At 51.0% G+C, this 20,328-nt stretch overlaps 1 protein-coding gene across 1 annotated transcript in view; it reads right to left on the bottom strand.

Moving 5' to 3' along the window:
- Positions 1-132: 132 nt before the first annotated feature.
- The window catches only part of LOC104412880 (nuclear pore complex protein Nup98-Nup96-like), a gene marked incomplete at its 3' end in the record, with an annotated part of 30,708 nt that continues 10,512 nt past the window's right edge, over positions 133-20,328 (bottom strand). Inside the window, 21 exon segments of the mRNA XM_010023710.1 lie at positions 133-325; positions 803-1,044; positions 1,726-1,947; positions 2,495-2,637; positions 3,674-3,817; positions 4,283-4,420; positions 4,423-4,457; positions 5,277-5,546; positions 6,214-6,443; positions 7,216-7,636; positions 8,217-8,370; positions 9,341-9,517; positions 12,000-12,164; positions 12,838-13,015; positions 13,583-13,721; positions 14,339-14,452; positions 15,221-15,522; positions 16,248-16,364; positions 17,279-17,466; positions 18,178-18,311; positions 20,096-20,236. Of these exon segments, the coding sequence (XP_010022012.1) occupies positions 133-325; positions 803-1,044; positions 1,726-1,947; positions 2,495-2,637; positions 3,674-3,817; positions 4,283-4,420; positions 4,423-4,457; positions 5,277-5,546; positions 6,214-6,443; positions 7,216-7,636; positions 8,217-8,370; positions 9,341-9,517; positions 12,000-12,164; positions 12,838-13,015; positions 13,583-13,721; positions 14,339-14,452; positions 15,221-15,522; positions 16,248-16,364; positions 17,279-17,466; positions 18,178-18,311; positions 20,096-20,236 (3,847 nt within the window).

The raw sequence follows: 20,328 nt of genomic DNA, 5'->3' as shown, positions 1-20,328 counted from the left end.
GCAGGATCTCCAAACCTCTCCCTATTTTCAGACCTGCACCATAGGCTGTTTGCTGTGTCTGCAGAAGGGACACATATCAGCACTGACAGTAAAAGGTTTTCTAAAAGCAGAACTCCACACAAGCTTCCAAACTGAAGGAAGAAACCAATGAAAGTGCTTTCATCTGCTACCTGCTGAATCCTGTCGAGCATCTCAATGACACGGATGTAATCCAGGTAGACCAGTCCTGCCATCTCCCAGTCCTGGATGAGGGCACTGCGCTCTGGAGGGGCGAGATCCTCCAGGAATCCCTTCAGGTACTTGTAGTTCTCGTTGATGATAGCATCTGAGGAGAACAAGAGTGCAAGGAATAGAGTAAAATGGCTTTTTACACGTCAGGAGCAGACAAAGCAACCAATGGGCACCACTCTCAGGCAGTTTGGTGACTCCCTGACAGTATCAACCATGCCCAGAAACATGTACTTCATTTACAAACTACAAAAGGCAAGTCTGAGGCCATCCCACCTCCTGGAGCAGGGACACCAGGAATGCTCCCGCTGCCCTTGCTCCCTGAGGCACCTCTGCCACGGGGAGGTGGATGTGCTGAAGGTGAAGCACTGCCTTTCTCTTGTGTTTGCAGTGAAGAACCATAACGCCAGGTATCAGCAAGAGCTATTTTGACACAGCCAACCACTCTCTAACAACTTCATTGTGATAAACACAGCCCGACCCCTTCCTGGTCCTCAGCACCTGAGGATTCTGCCCCTCCTGTGCTTGTGTGCCCTGTTCCAGACGCAGAATGAAAAGAGGAGAGCAGACTCACCTGAGGCCAAGTGCCTGACAACCAGCTTGTGACACTGGTTCCAGTGCCCAGCCTTGAACAAGAAGAGGGCTTCTTTATGCTTGTCACCCTCCATCCGTGCTCGAACTGCCTTTGCCTCGTGAATCCAGTGCGGGGGGACACAGAGCCTCTGCGTCAGGAACGTCTCCTTGGCCCAGGACTCGGGGGTCTCGCTGAGGACGCAGTGTCGGTTCAGGAGCTCCCGCACGGCCTTCTCCCGGATGCTGGGGAGAGACAAGGTGTCACCCAAGAGCAACCCCCCGTCACACCAGAGACAGGCTTCAATACAAGTGTGCTCAGCTCTGAGCCCCTCGCTGCAAGAGAGACATTGAGGTGCTGGAGTGGGGCCAGAGAAGGGCACCGGAGCTGCTGCAAGGCCTGGAGCACAAGTGTGATGGGGAAGGGCTGAGGGACCTGGGGGTTTAGTGTGGAGAAGAGAAGGCTCAGGGGGGACCTGATCGCTCTCTGCAACTGCCTGACAGGAGGATGGAGCCAGGAGGGGGCTGGTCTCTGCTCCCAAGGAACAAGGGATGGCACAAGGGGAACCGGCCTCAAGCTGCCCCAGGGCAGGTTTAGCTGGAGCTGAGGAACAATTCCTTGCCCAGAGGGTGCTCAGGCATTGGAACAGGCTGCCCAGGGCAGGGCTGGAGTCACTGTCCCTGCAAGTGTTCACAGCCCGTGGAGCCGAGGCCTCAGTGCCAGGGGTCAGTGGTGGCCTTGGCACTGCTGGGGAGCGGTTGGACTTGGTGACCTTGTAGGTCTTTCCCAACCTGGCTGATTCAATGGTTCTATGACTGAAGGAGGCAGCAGCAGAGTGTTAGAGTTACTGGCAATGGAAAAGGCACCAATGGAACAGCCCCCACTGTTACTCTGAAGACAAGCAGCAGAACAGGCTCTTCACTCACTGTGTCTTGGGCTCGTGTAGCAGGATGAAAACAGCCCATTCCCAGAGGCCTTCGCTCTCGAGCTGGGCAGCGTAGCTGGTGTTCAGCACACCCTGGCTCTGCTGGCTCAGGTGGGTGTAGTTCAGGGCCCTGAGCACTTCCCAGAGGTGCCAGCTCAGGCGACAGTCCAGGGGGTCGGATGTGATACTCCTGGGATCCAGCAGCTGGTCAAGATCGTAGTGCCTGCAAGGAAAGCATGTGCAGCATGAACAGCTTGGTGTGTGCACAGTCAGAGACTGGTGCTGCTCAGCTCCTTCCCTCCACCCACCTCCAGTTATTCCACAGATGTGATTTACAGGGTGTGGGGGTTGGGTTTGGTTTTAGATATTAACAAGATACGAGCAATTGTTAAAATCCTTTTGCTCTCCTGAGTCTGCATCCAGCCTGTCACCACCTTTCCTTTTGCACATGACTGATATGGTTTAAACCCTCCTGCAGATTTCTCAAGGCCTTCAAAAAGGCTACTGAGTGAAGCATGACCACTGCACCCCTCACACACAGACAACATGCAAGAAAACCCCACAACTGTGCTGCAAAGCTTCCGTTTCATCGGTGATACCATCACCAGTAGCAACAGCATCACCATGTGCTCTAAGGACCCACACACAGGGCAGGTTTTGACTGCTGGAGCGGTTTAGTAAGTGCTGAGGCGGATTTCATACCCCTGGTCTGGGAATTCAGGTCACTCACTGATCCAAGAGCTTTCTGAATAAGCTTTGGGACTCTTTACCTGTCACTGTAGAGCTTTAACAAGTGGAAGCAGACGTCCCTCAGAGGCCTTCCTGCATTGTCATCTTCTTCTATGACACAGCCAGAATCCTCCAGGTAGGGAGGCAGGGGGCAGCAGGCATATTTTTCACACTCTGGTGTGTTCTAGAGAACCAGTTTTAACAGTCAGTTAAAGGTAACACTGAACAAACTGCATCCTGCATTCCACACAGCTCAGCAGCCTCCATTCCCCTTGGCCTGTCCCTACATTCCTTGGCCAAAGACCCCCTCCAGGTTTCCTGGAGCCCCTTTAGGCCCTGGAGCTGCTCTAAGGTCTCCCCTTCAGGAGCCTTCTCTTCTCCAGCTGCCCCAGCCCAGCTCTCTCAGCCTGGCTCCAGAGCAGAGGTTACAGTGTTTTGCATTAATGATGGGCTCAAGCACACGCTGCCAGGTCATGAGGAGCTTCTGCTCAACTAAACAGTCCTGCAGCACTGAGCACACATCCATCAGGAGTTACTACACTTGATGCTGGGCTATTGTTAAGCACACAGATGGAGGCTGAAGGATCTTTAGTTAAATGATTAAACACTTTTTGCCACAGAGCCCTTTGTCTGTACCCAGAGGCTGAGAGCTCTGCAGCAGCAACAGGCTCTGCATAATGCATCAGCCACATAGCCTGCAGCTCAGCTTCTGTGTCTGCTGTAAAACACGCAGCGAGACAAATGGGGTGGATGGTTCAGACTATTTGACAAGTCAGGCAGCTGAGTACTAAACATCCCAGTGGGAAAACTGCCTGGTACCTGGCTCAAACAGCTCCTGCTGCTGCCACTACCCACCTTCCCTATTTTGGGTAGCTGTCAAATACCTGGAAACACTGCATCAGTGGGAGACGTGCTTACAAGGGGCTGTTACCACCTGAGGAGCCGTCTGAGCTTCTCAAGTGACTAGAATTACCAACAGGTTCAACCCTGGAGCTATATTCCCTCTGATAGGAACATTCTTATCCAAGTGCACTGCTGCAACAACTCATCATAGAGCTGGTGAAGGGCTCTGATGCTCTGACAACTGAAACAATGAACACATACACAGTGACTTCCACACTCAGCATCCCCACAGGGATACGTGACTGCTCTCAGAGTTCTCAGTGCAGCATCAGCCAATGGGACTGATAAGATCTCATACACGGCCATGACCGACCTACCTGAAAGGCCAACTCGTACATGGCAAGTGCCTGGGAAATAGAAGCTGTTGGAGGAAGCAGGTACCAGAGGTGCACGGCCACGCAGCGCTTCCAGTCCAGCAGCGAGCACACGTTGATATTGATTCTCTCTGATAACTGCCACACCTGAAGAGACAAAGAACTCACGTTAGGCAAAGCCCCTCTCCACGTTTCCTGAAGCCGCTTTTGACTCTGGAGCTGCTCTAAGGGCTCCCCAGAGCACAGCAGAGGGGCAGGATCCCCTCCCTGAGCTGCTGCTCACGCTCTGGGGGTGCACCCAGCACACGGGGGGTTCTGGGCTCAAGCACACACTGAAGCAGCACACCCTGAAGCTGGGTCATGGGGAGCTTCTCCTCCCCCAACCCCCCAAGTCCTTCTCCTCAGACTGCCCCACCCAGTCTCCCCCAGCCTGTGTCTGTGCTGGGATTGCCCCAAGCAGGTATGCAACACTAAGTGGTCACACTAATAGGAAACCCACCGAGTTGTCCTCTCTGGCTGTGAACCCCACACTGTGGCTATGCGCTGCAGTGTAAGCACACTGCTGTCAAGAAGGGGAAGTCGAGGACAGAAGAGATGAGGAAGAGCACTCACAGGCTTTCCTGCCAGCAGGGCGAAGATCCGGAGCCTCTCCTCCTGGATGAAGCAGTCTGCCTGCAGCCTGTGCCAGTCCACCAGCTGCATGGTGAGCAGGTCCCGCACAGGCTGGCTCCCCGCCCAGGCTGGCTCCCGGCCAGCTGGGAGAGGAGCAGAGCCAGCCTGTGGTCATCTGCAAAGGGACACAGCAGCACATCAGGCAGATCCTCCCACCCACCAGTGCCCAAGCTACCTTGGTGTGAGCTGGGGGCACTTGGATCAGCCCCAGCTGCTCACCTGGTGTGTGTGCACAATTTGCTATGAAATAACCTACTCCACAGACATCTACTAAATGGGGGTAAGGGGAAAAGACAAAGTGGGATGGACACATTACTCAGAGGAGAGAAATGGAGAACTCTGAGGATGTGAGCCAACATAAAAGACCAAGATGTAACTAGCCATTAAACACTGAAAATCATAGAATCATGGAATGGTTTGGGTTGGGAAAGGACTTTAATATTATCCAGCTCCAACCCCTGCCCCGGGCAGGGACACCTTCCACTAGCGCAGGTTGCTCCCAGCCCCTGTGTCCAACCTGGCCTAGGGATGGGGCAGCCCCAGCTTCTCGGGGCACCCTGTGCCAGCGCCTCAGCACCCTCACAGGGAAGAGCTTCTTCCTTATATCTAAACTGAACTTCGCCTGTTTCAGTTTAAACACATCACCCCTTGTCCTATCACTATAGGTCTTGATGAAGAGCCCCTCTCCAGCATCCTTGCAGCCCTCTTCAGACACTGGAAGCTGCTCTGAGGTCTCCAGTGATCTCCCTTATCATTATTATTAGCAGTAGTGTTATATTGTCCTTTAGTTATTAAGCTGTTCTTATCTCAAGCTGTGGGGTTCACATTCTTTCCATTCTCCTCGCCATCCCACCCGAGTGGCTGCGTGCTGCTGAGTTACTGGCTAGGACTAAACCACAGCACCCTCTCCAGCAGCAGAGGGGGCAGGTCTCACCGGACTGCTGGGCCAGCCTGCAGGCTTCCCCGATCCTCTTCCCAGTGAGGCAGCTGAAAACAGCCTCCACGGGGTTCCCGTGCCGGGACACAGCCACCTCCTCCTCGATGCGCGCGGCAGCCGTGGCTGACAGCCAGCGGGAGAAGGCTCTCCTGCGCTCCAGCGCCAGCACGTACTCCCTGGGCTCCTCCAGGCTGGCCTCCAGCTCCTTCAAGTTCCCCCAGAGTGCTTCACACAGCGTCCATGCCAAGCACCAGTGCTTCACAGTAGCTGTCAGGAGAGAATTACACTGTTATCAGGAGTAAAAACTATGGAAGAATGTGTAGGTGCGACTCTAAGATCCTAAGTACAAACTTGCAGGATATCCGGAAGGATTATCCTAGTTAGGAGTCGATGCAGGGAGTCAGGTAGCTCCCCAGATGCAATCAACTATGTTTGTGCTTTCAAAAGGAACACTAGCACAGCCTATTTCCCTGTTTTATTCATATTTCACTGCTTGGATGAAACCTGAAATCACGGAATGGGTTGGAAGAGACCTTAAAGCTCCTCCAGTCCCAACCCCTGCCCCGGGCAGGGACACCTTCTACTAGAGCAGGTTGCTCCAAGCCCCTGTGTCCAACCTGGCCTTGAACACTGCCAGGGATGGGGCAGCCACAGCTTCTCTGGGCACCCTGTGCCAGCGCCTCAGCACCCTCCCAGGGAAGAGCTTCTGCCTCAGAGCTCATCTCAGTCTCCCCTCTGGCAGGTTCAAGCCATTCCCCTTGGCCTGTCCCTACATCCCTTGTCCAAAGCCCTTCTCCAGGTCTCCTGGAGCCCCTTTAGACACTGGAGCTGCTCTAAGGTCTCCCCTTCAGGAACCTTCTCTTCTCCAACTGACCCAGCCCAGCTCTCAGCCTGAAATGAATCCCCACTGTGAACAGTATGATTCCAGCCTCACCTTCTGTCACAGCAGGATCCTCAGATGCCTTCCTGACCCAGTCAGCATAGTCATGGATAGCAGAAACTCCCGGGTTGGGCGCTAGAAGTGGGCAGTGCTCATCCATATGGACTGTGCTATGTTTGAGCTTTATCTCCAGAGGGATGAGATACAGCTGGTTTTCTCTGTCCATCTTCCTTTGTGCCAAGCTCAGCTTCTCCACGTGAACCTTGAAAGGGGATTCTGAGAGTCTGGAGGAGGAAAGGAGATAAAACCAGGTAGCAACGTTCTGAATTGTTCTCCATCCATGTGAACTGCTCCACCACAGAGCTGCTGCATTGTGCAGCTTGTCCCAGTTGTAGAATAAGGACAGACAAAGATCTGAGCCAAGCTCAAGAGCCAGGTATGAAAAACCTGGTCACCGTGTGGGCCTCAGAATCAGACTGTGCCCATCCAACCTCACTGAACTACGTGCCTGAAGCTCTCGGAAGGCAAGCAGCACACCTTACCATAGCCAGAGCATTCTGTGAGGGCACCTCATTCTCAGCATAACATATCTGCTGGAGAACATCCAAACAAGCTTTTTGGAGGACTGAAGAGGTAGAACATCCAGCTATATCCCAGTCAAGTTTAGAGGTGGAGTTACACAGCCCAGGGAAGGTCTGTACACTGCTTTATATACAAGCAGAACTGAAGACATCCAAGAAGGCTAAACAAGAAATTCCTTAGGCAGGACAGATATCCTCAGGGAGGATCAACAGCAGATTAGAACCTTCCTGGACAACAATTTTGAGCTTTCCTTTAACCTTTCGCAGGATGACAGTGCTATTGTTCATAACTGCTCTTACTATGAGATTCCAGGTCTTAGAGATAGAGACTTTGGTGAAGTAGCAACCTGAAGGATATCTCCATGGCTAACATGGTCTTGCATCATTTCTGAAGGAATATGGACCTACAATTAGGGTTCTTTCAAACACAAAGAGAGAGAATGTCAGAGCCACCCCAAAGGAAACTGCTACTCACGGTTTCGGAGCAACGGGAGTTGGCAGGAACCCGTACTCCACCGAGTCACACTGGAGATCGTCCACATCACCGGAGGCACTCAACTGATCTCCGCAGTTGACGAGGGTCCAGTTGGGTCCCCAGCCAACACGAAATGAGCGCCCCATGAAGAGCGCCATGTCCATCAGCAGCTTCCCCTTCCCGTGGGCGAGGGAGCTCTCCAGGGGCACGAGGCCCTGCTGCCTGCGCACACCCACTGTTCTCATCTGCACCTCGGGCACCGACGGCAGGACAGAGAACACGGCCTTCAGAGGAGACGTCATCGACCAGACGGCAGCAGGAGAGGGACTGCTCGGAGCCTGCGGCCCCTTGAGGTCCTGCCCAGCACCGCTGGCTGACTGGGAAATCACACTGGCAAATTTGGATTGCAGGAGCCCACCGACTGCAAGGGAGAAGGAGGAAGAACATAAAGGGGGCGGCTGTGTTTCAGCAGTATGTTCCATAGAATCCCAGACTGGTTTGGGCTGGGAGGCACCCTAAAGCTCCTACAGCTTTCCACTAGAGCAGGTTGCTCCAAGCCCCTGTGTCCAACCTGGCCTTGAACACTGCCAGGGATGGGGCAGCCACAGCTTCTCTGGGCACCCTGCGCCAGCGCCTCAGCACCCTCACAGGGAAGCATGGAAGTGTTGTTCTAGTTTGCCTCTGTTTCTCACTATACAAACTTATTTTAAATGGCAACACATTGATTTTACACAATCCAACTCTGCTTCCCAGGTGCTGTCACAAGAAGAACCATCTCCCTGTCTTTATCCCAGTCCATGAGCTTTTCTCATCCCATTTTCTCCCCCATCCTGTTAAGGAGGAGGAGGGAGAGTGTGGCTGGGTGGGCAACAGGCTGCTGGTGAGAGCTGACCCACCACAGCACACAGTTCTGCCCTGTGCTCAGCCAGTGACAGGACTTTGCCTGCTAGTATCAGAAGCAAAACCTCTTTCTTCACACAGCAAGTGGTTTCTCACAGTACCCGAGTATCTTTTCTGTCCATGGGATTTTGAAATTGGGAGCCTCGGAGAGCAGATCTCCTGAGAAGAATCCATTTTCACAGGTTGCTTCCCAGGATGATGATCCAGGATCAAATCCAGGTCGTCTTCATCGGCAAGCAAGGAAGCTTTCATGATCTGAGGAGACAGCAAGGCAGGGCTGCACGTCAGCACTCACCCAGAGCAGCAGCTGACCCGCTCGGCTCCGTCCCCACCAAAATAACCTGTGCAGTTGCACACGACCAGACAACCTTCCCCTGCTGCGGGGATTCCCAGTGACAGCAGAGGCAGAAGTGAGCTTCAGTAGATGAAGATCTCTGACAACCAACTAGTTGTATCAGTGCCACAGACCTGGGTAGGGACGGGTGTGAAGTCCCAAAATAATCCCGTTTCCTCAGCTCCTTGCTCTCTTCTACTTGTTTTTCAGTTTAATAACTTCAGGACTGGTTTTTCCTTACAAATTGAACTGACAAGTAAAAGCCCGCAAGTGTTTAAGGTACAACCCTTCCACCAAACAAAACCACCAACCCTCAAATCAAGACCAGTTCTCCCGCTATCTTGTTTCCCACTACCTAGGCCTTACATCTCCTGTGCAGGGATCAGTTCAGCTTATCCCACCCCTCAGAATTCTGAATTCTACCTTTCAGATGAGTCTCATTTCTGCATTCCCTGCCCAGGGCAGGGGGTGGAACTGGATGAGTTTTAAGGTCCCTTCCAACCCAAACCAGTCTGGGATTCAACTTACAGATTAGGCTTCTATATTTGTAGTAAACCCTTATAGACATGAAAAGCTTAATCATGGAATTGTATGGGTTGGAAGGGACCTTAAAGCTCATCTAGTTCCAATCTCCATGCCTAATCTAATCTAAATCTCCCTCTGGCAGGTTAAAGCCATTCACTCCCCTTGTCCTGTCCCTACAGTCCCTTGTCCAAAGCCCCTCTCCAGGTTTCCTGCAGCCCCTCTAGGCACTGGAAGGCTGGATTGTACTGTAGGTGTGACGGATGGTTCATTATTGGTATATAAATACACCTGGGGAGACAAACTGGGAAGACCGTGATGAACAACCAAGTGCTCCCTTTCAGAGAGGGACTGTCACAAGGCACCCACCTGCAGCACGTGGGGGTTGATGCCCAGGGTGGACGCGATGTGCGCTGAAGCAGGCACTGCCTCCTGCTCCTCCAGCACATTGTCTTCCAGCAGGGGCTCCAGGGGAGGCTCCTGGGTGATGTCAGCCATGTCACTGTCCAGCTCCACCATCCTGCCCAGCTGCTCCAGGTCTGGGGTCTGCGGACACAGGCAGAGGCCGGGTCAGACTACAACAGGTTGCAAGAGCTTTGCAGAGAGAGGATTTAACAGCTTCAAGAATCACCTGCAAGCGGAGCGCAGGACTCCCCTGCTTGGGCCAAGAGTCCACATTAAGTTTAGAGATGAACACACACAACCTACTCCTGTCTTCTTCTGAGGTGTAACAACAGGGCAAGTTAAAGTGCTGAAGAAGTCAGGGTTTAGCGATGCTCTCCTGAAGTTCACCAAGATCCACCAGGCAGCTTAAGGAAACTTCTCCAAATGGGGACCAGAGCTGATGTTTTAAGCAGCCAAAAATACTGGGAATGTTTGTGACTTACTCTGACCTGTCTCACGGAGCCAAACGTATTTAGCAAAAACTTGTGAAGGTTAATGAACCTCTTTGACTTGCAAACCATTAACTAAGGTTTTTGTTCCCCAAAACAGGAAAACCATTGAGCTTCATTTCCCTAACCCCCAACAAACAGCATGGCTTCGAAACCTGCCCCTCTTGGTATGTAAAGCATCTCTAAAATGCTATTATTTGGCCTGTAGGAAGCATTTAAAAGGATCCAGACTTGGGGTTTTTCTTCCCTCACTACTTGAATATTAATGAATTTATTAATGTTGCAAGGTCCCAGGGAATGGCTACACCAGGGGCCTGGCTGCATTAAAGCCCAATGAAGGGAGTGGTGAAACTCATGCTTGTGACCATGGTTTGACCTGTAGATCCGCTCTGCACCCTGCAGGTGTGTGTGGATACCACCCACTAGTGCTCCCTGTGCCGCTGCGCCACGTGTTGTCTTTACAGACCCGCATCTGACTTTACCTGCTCCTCTGATAACCTTCATCACATTTCCTGCCTGTCTCTAATGAGCCAAGAGCAGCCACTTGAATGTGCTTTTCCATTCCTTAGCATGATTTCCAGGGCACAACCTGCCTCAGTTCCTGTGCTCATGTATATACAGCACGTCTGGAAACCCAAGGAAGCTGCAAGCATCAGTCTTCCGTCAGGACACTCGCACCTGAGCAACAGGGGATGGTCAGATGTACAATGAGAACCACCTAAAGCCATTCCGTTCACATCGAGCAGGCTAATTACTGCAAAGCCAGGAGCTTCTGGTGGGTTGACCTGCTGCTGGCTGCACACCACCAGCCATGAGTGGCATTCTACAGGGGGTTGTTCTATCAACCAGCTCCTGGTGATACAGCCAAGACTTTCCTGAAGGGCTCGTAGTGCTCTGCCACACTCTAGTCCATTATCAGCTTGGGGAGTATCACCACAGCCAACTGGGCAGGAGGAGAGGTGAGGACAGTGGTCACGGCTAATGCCTGATGTCTGCTCCTTGTCAGGACAAGGGGAATGGCTATAATCTGCCAGAGGGGAGATTGAGATGAGCTCTGAGGCAGAAGCTCTTCCCTGGGAGGGTGCTGAGGCGCTGGCACAGGGTGCCCAGAGAAGCTGTGGCTGCCCCATCCCTGGCAGTGTTCAAGGGCAGGTTGGACACAGGGGCTTGGAGCAACCTGCTCTAGTGGAAGGTGTCCCTGCCCAGGGCAGGGGTTGGGGCTGGAGGAGAGTTAAGATCCCTCTAACCCAATCCATCCCGTGATATGCAGTCAAGAATCCAGTTTTGGGATAAAAAACTCCCTTAAATCTGCTCTCTGCTCCTGCTGTTTAGGACAAGTTGCTCCAAAAGCCACAGTTAGTTCACATTTACCATCCCCACATGGCACACTGAGTGCATTCTATCCCATCAGCTCCTCCCTGTCCTTATCCTTGACAATACCCTTAATAATTCCACTTGGAAAACTCAGGAGTATCAGCTACCCTTTGACAACTCTTTAAAACAATATAAAAGGCTTTTTTAACATTAAATTCATGTGGGACCCTAGGGGACAGCCAGTGACCTGGATAAAATGCCACCTTCCCTACGTAAGAGAGAGGCGCAACTCTGAGGATGTTTCACAAAGCTTTAAAGCAGTCACATCCAATACAAACACATTTCAAATCCAGCATGTGACCAGCTTTAAAAAAGTATTTTTTAATAAAAATAGAGCACATTCTTAAAATCGAAAGCAGAGTCTTGCACAGTGACTGCGGGTAAAGTCAAACTAATGCACAACAGCATTCTCAAGGCAGGCAGCACACGGCGTTGTAACTATGTAGTATACATCTAATAGGCACAAAACCAAGTTTTCTTCCCCAAGTGATGTGAACATGCCAAACTCAACCCCGAAATTCAACAAGAAACAAAGGCTTAAAGCTTCCCCATCCCTCCCACCCCCTCAGCATGAAATGTCAAGTGTCGGAACGAAAAGGAACACACAAACACTCATCAGGAGGCCAGAAGAGCTACTGGACTGCACAAGGTTTTGCTCTTCAGTTTCCAGCTACTGGTTGCTTCCACAACCCCTCCCCAGGCACAGCCACTCCTCAGATTCCATCCTAGGAATTCCCTTTTAGTCACTGTCCTCCTTCTACCTGAGCTGGAGGCGTTGGTTTGCCATTCAGGGTCATTTGCTGGGGGGGCAGGTGCCCAGGGGGTGGCACTGGGGTGGTTTTTAACTTCTTGATGTCCACTTTTGAAGGATGTTCTTCCTCTTCCTCATCCGAGTCTTGCAAGCCGTACTTGGAAAAGTGTGCCACCTGTGTAAAGAAGGGCAACCACGTCAGACCTGGGAGGAGAGCTTTCAGGCATCCATTTCTGAAAGGCCTCAAGTTGGAGCTGACCCTAAGTGGCCACCTTCCACAGTGCTGGTGACATCTGGAACCAATTCAGCTTTTGTGTAGACCAGGAACACCCACTGCATGGAGGTCTGAAGCCAAAGAGGTTGTGATCGCTTTAGTGAGGACTCCTTCCAGTGTCTGAAGGGAGCTACAAGGACACTGGAGAGGGACTCTTCATCAGGGACTGGACTGACAGGACAAGGGGGAATGAATTTAAACTGAACCAGGGGAAGTTCAGGTTAGATCTAAAGAAATTATTCCCTGTGAGGGTGCTGAGGTGCTGGAACAGGTTGCCCAAAGTAGTAAATGCTCCATCCCTGGCAGTGTTCAAGGCCACGTTGGACAGAGCCTTGGGCAACATGGTCTAGGGTGAGGTGTCCCTGCCTGTGGGAACAGGATGATCTTAAGGGCCTTTCCAACCCAAACCAGTCTGGGATTCTATGATCTGTGACATTTTGTACTACAGCTGAAGGACCTGAGACAGCTTATGGAAGTTCAGGAAAGTTTCTGAATGAGAATTCTCAGGAGACTCAATCTTTAGGCTATTTCTGATATTCTTGATGTCACTTCACAGCCAGGACAAGAACATCACCTTAAAGACCCAGGATCCAGTCTCCGGGCGGTATTCCTTGAAGCGGGCACCCTGCTTCCGAGACACAGCCTCCAGTCTCCCTTCATAATTCATCTCTGCCAGTCGCTCAGGGCTTTTGATGGGGCAACGAGAGGTTTTATCTGTGGGCCACACTCCATCTAAGGTAACTTCAGCTCGTCTGGGAAAGACACACAAAAGGGTAAGGGACTACAAGGGCTTGAGGCAAAGCTACTACAGTACGTAGAGGAGCTGAAAACTGAACACGTGGGTTCAAACCAGCTTTTAAACCCAGGTTCTGGTTCACAAACCTGCAAGTATCTATGAGTGTGTCATGCTGTGCTCTCCAGGGAGACCTTACTGTGGCCTTTCAGTACTTAAAGATAAAGAGTCTGTTGTGACAGGATGAGGGGTGATGGGTTTAAGACATTTTTTATGATGAGGGTGGTGAAACCCTGGCAGAGGTTGCCCAGAGAGCTGGTGGATGCCCCATCTCTGAAGACAGTCAAGGCCAGGCTGGATGTGGTTCTGAGAACCTGATCTAGTGGAAGATGTCCCTGCTCATTGCAGGGGTTGCAACAGATGAGCTTTGAAGGTCCCTTTCAAAACTATTCCATGACTCCATGATCTGAATGCACAGCCTGGATTCAGATCTCTTGGTAGCCACCTGCAGCCACAGCAGGTCACCAGTGTCAGACACAACACCCCTGTGAGCCCCATCCCCACAGAGCACACGTTTAAAACTGACCTGTTCAAGCCTTCACCAATGGGTGGTTTTCTCTCATCGTCAGGGTAGACAACAACTTCTTTCCTACGGATATGCACAATGTCATCCAGGTTTAGGTTGGTGAGGTTTACTTCTCCATCAAAGTAAATGGATCCATAACCTGCAAAACAACCCAAACCATCACACTGTGCCCACGACAAGCCACATGCCAGAGAACCCATGTGCCTGCTACACTCCTTTCTCCACCTTCCCACCCACCTCTGTCACATCTCCAGAACAAAGCACAATTACAGCCCCTTCCCAATGTGAACACAGTAGAGATGTGTTCCCAACTTCCTTATAGCCACTTCTGCACAGAAAGCTTTTTGTTATCACTCGGCTATTCGTATTGCCAACACCAAAGTGAAGCATTTAAGTAGTATAGGCTATATGATTTTGTATTAAATAAAAGAGTAAAGAACACACTTTGGGCTGAAGGTTCATCACTCAAGCTCCAGATAGCACACAAGATGGCAATGCTGACGACCATGAGGGGTGCATCAATGCTGCAGCAAGTTTGGATTTTACAACTGCAGGTAATTTTGTTCTTCTCACCTTTAACCTTCTCAAGTCACTCCAGTTTGGTAGTGATACCAGGCTGGAATACTACAAGACCTGAACCCAAGCTGTTCAGGACCCAAGGGTGCTGTTCATGATCATACTGTGGGCACAGAACTCGGGTTGAGGCTCCATAGGTGTAAAGACCTTTCCAGCATGAGGTGAGCTGCCCGTGCTTACCTCTACGACCGATGGTGAAGCCCGTTACGACACACTCGTTCCTGTCGTTGGTGAGTTTAGCCAGGTCCTCCATGGAGGGGACAGTGTAATAGCCAGCTCTCTTCAGGACAATGCCTGCAACACAAACACCTTCAGCATTGGGCTGACAGCAAGTTGTCAACTTCAGTGTTCCACAGCACCCTCACAGGGAAGAGCTTCTGCCCAAGAGCTCATCTCAGTCTCCTCTCTGGCAGGTTCAAGCCATTCCCCTTGGCCTGTCCCTACAGTCCCTTGTCCAAAGCCCCTCTCCAGGTTTCCTGGAGCCCCTTTAGGCACTGGAGCTGCTCTAAGGTCTCCCCTTCAGGAGCTTTCTCTTCTCCAGGCTGCCTCAGCCCAGCTCTCTCAGCCTGGCTCCAGAGCAGAGCTGCTCCAGCCTTTTCAGTTTTACTAAACCCCAAGATGGGACTTGAGCGTACTGAAAACACACGATAGGTCTCTAGAGACACAACCATGCCCTTTGGACCAGTCCTTTTCTGGCAAATCCTACAGTGCACTTGCCACACGGGTAACTACCAAGCATTAGATCTCTATCTGTGCAATCAACAACAGACAACTCTGTCTACTACTGCAGAACACTCACAGCTTGGGTCCTCCTCCTCCCTCTCACACATCTCACTATCTCAGTCTAATATTAAACCAGGTGATGGAATTAAACTGCTCTTGACTCAGCAGAAACAAATTCCACAGGAGATCCAAGACTGAAAAGCAAGATTTGGGTACTACAGAATAAAGGAGGGAAAGCAAAGAGCAAAAGCTGAGAGTCTACAACAGCCAGAGGAGAACTTTACTGAGGCACGCATGGAATGCTGTCAGGAACCACACGCCTCCCCCAGCCCGTCTCACCTGCAGGGTGCAGATGATGCATGATTTCTGGCTCCTCCTCACGCTCATCCTGAAGGGAATCGTCATGGAAGGAGGCGTCCTCACTGCTGCCTTCCAGGCCGTTCCGCAGGGCCGCGCGCATGTTCAGGGCCACGATAGTGTCGTCCACGTTGTTGTGGTGTTTGTGCAGGGAGTTCTCTGCAGGCTGGGGAATGGGCCTGGCAATGGGGTTTGTGTAAAACCTGCTCACCTCGTGCTGGTCCTCGTCCTCTCGCTCCCCATCCTGCCTGTGGTTTTCTTCAGGGGGCACTGACAGGAAGAACCTGAGCGAAGTAAAAGCGAAGCTGAATTATTTAGTTCTAAGGGACTACGGCAGCATTCAAACTCTGGTGTCTTTTGTAGCAAAAGCAAAACAGACCATGACATGAACTGCAGAGTCAGCAGACTGAGGGAAGCAATTATTCCCCTTCACTCTGCCCTTGTCAGACAACCTCCACCACTTCAACATCCATTCTGGGGCTCCCACTGCAAGAAACGCAGTGATAAGACTGGGAGAGGAGTACCATGGTCATGGAATGGTTTGGGTTGGAAGGGACCTTAAAGCTCATGCACTTCCAACACCCTGCCCCGGGCAGGGACACCTTCCACTAGAGCAGGTTGCTCCAAGCCCCTGTGTCCAACCTGGCTTTGAACACTGCCAGGGATGGGGCAGCCACAGCTTCTCTGGGCACCCTGTGCCAGCGCCGCAGCATCCTCCCAGGGAAGCTCATCTCAATCTCCCCTCTGGCAGGCATTCTTTACATCATTCCTCTCAACTCCTGATTCCTAATGGAATGAACTGGTATGTGACCATGCAGGAAGAACATATGGCCAGTTTAAGAGGAAATGAATCTCAACAGGTCAGTGTGCTTCAGGGAACAGCTAAGATGACATCCCTGGCAGTAACCACCTATCCCATTAACAACAACTCTAAAGAGACAGGCAGAAGCAGTTTGCGTTTCTCACAAGCACACACGCGGGTGGGGAACCACCTCACCCATCTCCATACCTATCCCCATTCTCTGGGTACTCCGAGGGAGAAGCCAGGTCTTCGTTTTCCCGATTGACAGGAGAGAAGAGGCTGCTGCTGTTGAGGTTCTTCAAAACCAGCTTTTTGATGCTCTTCCTAAAACCAAACAGCACCAAAGAGAAATTTGCATGTATAGACTGCATAAATATGTATTTCATGCTTAAGTCGGGTGCTGCAGGGACCACAGACCAGCAGTGTGAGATCTGTTCCCCACTCAGGACACATGAAGTTCCCTGCAAGAGCACTGCAGTAGCTGAGACACTAAAACACTCTTTGGAGTTCCACTCATGGCTTTGGTTTACAAGTAAGTGGTGAGAAGCACAAGTCACGGAGTTTCAAAACCTACGTTCATTACATCACAGTGCTCTGCTTTACAAAACAGCTTTTCCAGCAGAAAAAGCCTGTCCTGCAGCCACAGTTTTTCTTTACTACATGGTTACTTTAGGAGCAAATCAGTGGCCAAGCTAAGGTTGAACCTGCAAGCTGAAGATTGCTGAACATCTACACCCATTACACCCAAAGAACTCCAAGCATCCCTTTGTTCTGATCTTGTGATCAGTTGGCGTTTTTCAACTGAACACTGAGTAATTCCATACTCTGCTCTCTTCCTGGAAAGCATCATTATTTGTTTCCCATGGAGACATCCATGGACCTGAAGCAGAACCTGTGCCAGGCTATGAAATGTCCCAAATCTGCCTCCATAGCGAGTGCATTAGCAACCTAATGACACTTCTGGTTCAGAAGAGGAAGTGTTTACACCCTACAAGCTTTCCTTGTAGCAACCCCCAATTGACCTCATAGGAGCTTTGCTCCAGTCATGGCATGACCTCATTTTACAGCTTATTTCGCCTCTGCAGCTTAAGCTGAACTTTAGCTCCTCTACCAAAAGCAGTTCAAGTTTTACAGAGAATTAGTTCCTGCTATTCCCATTTGCATCACAGAACAGTCACGGAATTTGGGACCCTCTACAGGAGTTTGCTTCGTCTCACACACACAGAAGAGACACTAACTTTGGCATGAACGCCCCGTTGGACAGGGATGGCTCATCATCATCCAGACCATCGAAGAGGTGGGATTTGGCAGGGCCAGCTGACTGCAAAGCTTTCGGTCGCACTCTGGTCGCTGGACGAGGGGTCAGTTTGTAGTGGGTGGGTGTTGTTAAGGCCTTCTGAGCTGCTGGGTTAGTTGGCTTCAGCCTCTGCAACAAAGAGATGGAGAATTGGCTTTCACACCACTCACTGCTGCTTTGGTAAGGCTGCCTGGTCAAGGACCTTTTATAAATGCAAAGGGGATAAGAAGGAAAGGGGGAAGCAATGAACAAAACCAGACACAAAGCTGGGTGACAACAGGTAACAGAGCAATGCAAGGACCAAAAGCCTCCAGTCACTCACTTGCTGAAGGGCCATTAATAACCTATAGATGCACCTTTGAAAATCCAACCTGGGTGTCCAGCCCAGGCAGGTGACTCTGGGCACAGACCAGAGATGTGGGCACCCTGGGGCCAGCAGCTGGAGCAAGGAGGCCTCAGAGCCTGGAGCAGACAAAGGTCCCTGCCCCAGCCATGGACGAGGGCCCTTGTCCCTGCAGGCCCTTGTCCAAAGCCCCTCTCCAACTTTCCTGCAGCCCCTTAGGCACTGAAAGGCACAGACCATTACCTATCTTTATTCTAGCAGCAGCAATCAACACCAGAACCCGAAAGCCACGGCTCTGGGTGAAGCTCTGCAGGTGAAGGCAGTGAACAAAGCTAGAGCATAAGCTGTTTGCATCCTGGAGAGCATAAAAAGCTGCTGCACCAGCATGAGGGTGGAGATGGTAGCTTATTCTGCTACTGACTATAGTGAAGTGAAGACAGTGAGCACAAAGCAGAAGTCTTACCCATAAAATCAGTTTAATGTTCATGTGCACTTACCTCTTCCTTCTTCTTTGGGTCTGACATGGGGTTTCTGAAGAGTGGAGAATCTCCAAAGGGTGAGTAAGTCAAGCTGTTGAGATGCTGCTGAAGCACTGCTTGCTGGGCAGCTGATGCATTTGGGTCTGTCAGTGCTAGAAAAAGAACATCAGCTTTCAGTTTTAACAGTTTCACTGGCAGAATCAAGGTAGGCAGAAGAACCAGCCTTCCACCATCACAGCACCTCCTCAGAGGAACACACACCTCCCTATAGACCACCTTCAGCATTCCCTCCCCTGCTCCCCAGTTACTGCTGCTGCAGCAGTCTGGAGAAGAAATCAGACTCTATTCCCCCATTAGTATCTGCAGCCACCTTCAGGCAAGTTTGAATAGTGAAAAGCTGAGGGCACAGAGAGCTACACAACAGCAGCAGGGCCCTGGCCCTCTAAAGCCTTTAACTATTGACTCCTGGAACACTTTCCCAGGAGTAGGAGGGGAACATTTTCATGCAGAATATGACATTCTTTTTAACCAAACTTATAAGCCTGGGAGTCCCCTCTGCAACCACAGCCTCTTCATTTTGTCTCTCCATCTTCTAGCATCTCATTTTAATTCCCATTAAAATGCTTTAAGTGTTCACCCAATGAAGAGTAATTCCAAGAAAACAGGACTGAATCTGTGCATTCCCAAGGGAAAAACCCACTCCAGGAGCAGCAGCTCATTGCCAAAGTCTCATGGGGAGAGACTGAGACAAGTGGTTCTTATCAGAACAGAAGCTGGTTTAACTGGGATGTTGATGCTGCCCCATCACAGCTGTTGCCTACAGAGGTGATGGCTTTAATCATCTCTAGAGTTATTCCAACCATTAGAAATAGAGAAGTATGATGGGAGCAAGACAGAAGCATGGAAAACCTGACTGCAACACACGAGAGAGCGTTTCACCATGATGAGGATGCAGCTCCCCTCAGCCACACTTTCCCTTCATAACTGGTATCTGCAGTTCCTGAGGGTCACAGAACAGCGAGGCTGGAGGCACCTCTGAAAGTCACCTTTGTCTGAGGCCCCTGCTCAAGCAGGGCCCAGCCCAGCTCTCTCAGCCTGTCTCCAGATCAAAGCTGCTCCAGCTCTTGCAGCATCTTCATGGCTTCCTCTGCACTTCCACAGTTCCCCTTGCTGAACTTCATGAGGCTCCTGCCAGCCCACTGAGGCCCCTCTGCATGGCAGGATGACCCCCAGGTCAATCAGCCACCTCTGCTCTTCCTTCACCTGTATGCTTCTAGAGGCTCCTCATTGCCTTTAACATCCCTGACCAAATTTGGCTCCCGTTGGGCTTTGGCTTTCCTAAACCCATCCCTACATGCTCAGACAACATCTCTGTCTCCTTCCCAGACACCCCGCCCGCTTCCCCCTCCCACAGCCTTCCTGTCAGAGTTTGAGCTTTTCCAGAGCATCTCAGTCCTCCACAGAGGCTTTCTGTCACCTTGCCTGGCTTCCTGCTACACACTGTAAATTACAACTTGGTATCACAAGTGCCTGAACCCAAACACCATTTATTTCACCTGGTAATTTAACCCCTCTGGCTTTCCTGCCTGGAATTACCGAGGATGCCAGTGCTATATCTCCCTTTTCAGTTTTCTGTAAGCACCTGCTGTTGCTGCCCCAAATTCAATGAGGGGAAATACACTGGTGATCTTGAAGACAAAGCTCTAAAATAGCTGCAATTATCAGTAATGTTACACAGCTTGAAAAAATACATATAATTAGCACCAAAAATGCCATTAACATGATCTCCACTGCTACTGAGAACAGAAGCGGCTAAAAGAGATGCTCAAACATCTCTTTTCCCTCCAAAGGATTTGAGTGGGATGTGCTCCTATGTTTAGGCTCATCCAAAACAGGGGAGGAAGCAGCAGCCAAACTGGGGTTAACCCCTACTTACCCACAGCAGGCTGAGGGGCTCCAAAGCCCAGAGTAGCTGTTGATGTATTGAATCCTGGTGCTCCGAATGCTCCCGTTCCCAGGGTTCCACCGAGTTTTGGCTGAGTGTTCCCAAAGAGAGACGTCTGTCCTGCCCCAAGAGCTGCAGCAACAGAGATGACTCATGTACTACAACACTGAGACAAACTTAGAAGCCAATTTGTCCCACAGCAAAGAATCAGTTATTTTATTGAA

The sequence above is a fragment of the Nestor notabilis genome, unplaced genomic scaffold (assembly GCF_000696875.1).
Source record: "Nestor notabilis isolate BGI_N333 unplaced genomic scaffold, ASM69687v1 scaffold15891, whole genome shotgun sequence".
Classification (NCBI taxonomy): Eukaryota; Metazoa; Chordata; class Aves; order Psittaciformes; family Psittacidae; genus Nestor; species Nestor notabilis.
The sequence above is the reverse complement of the archived record's forward strand: the minus strand, read 5'-3'. Positions and strand labels throughout refer to the sequence as shown.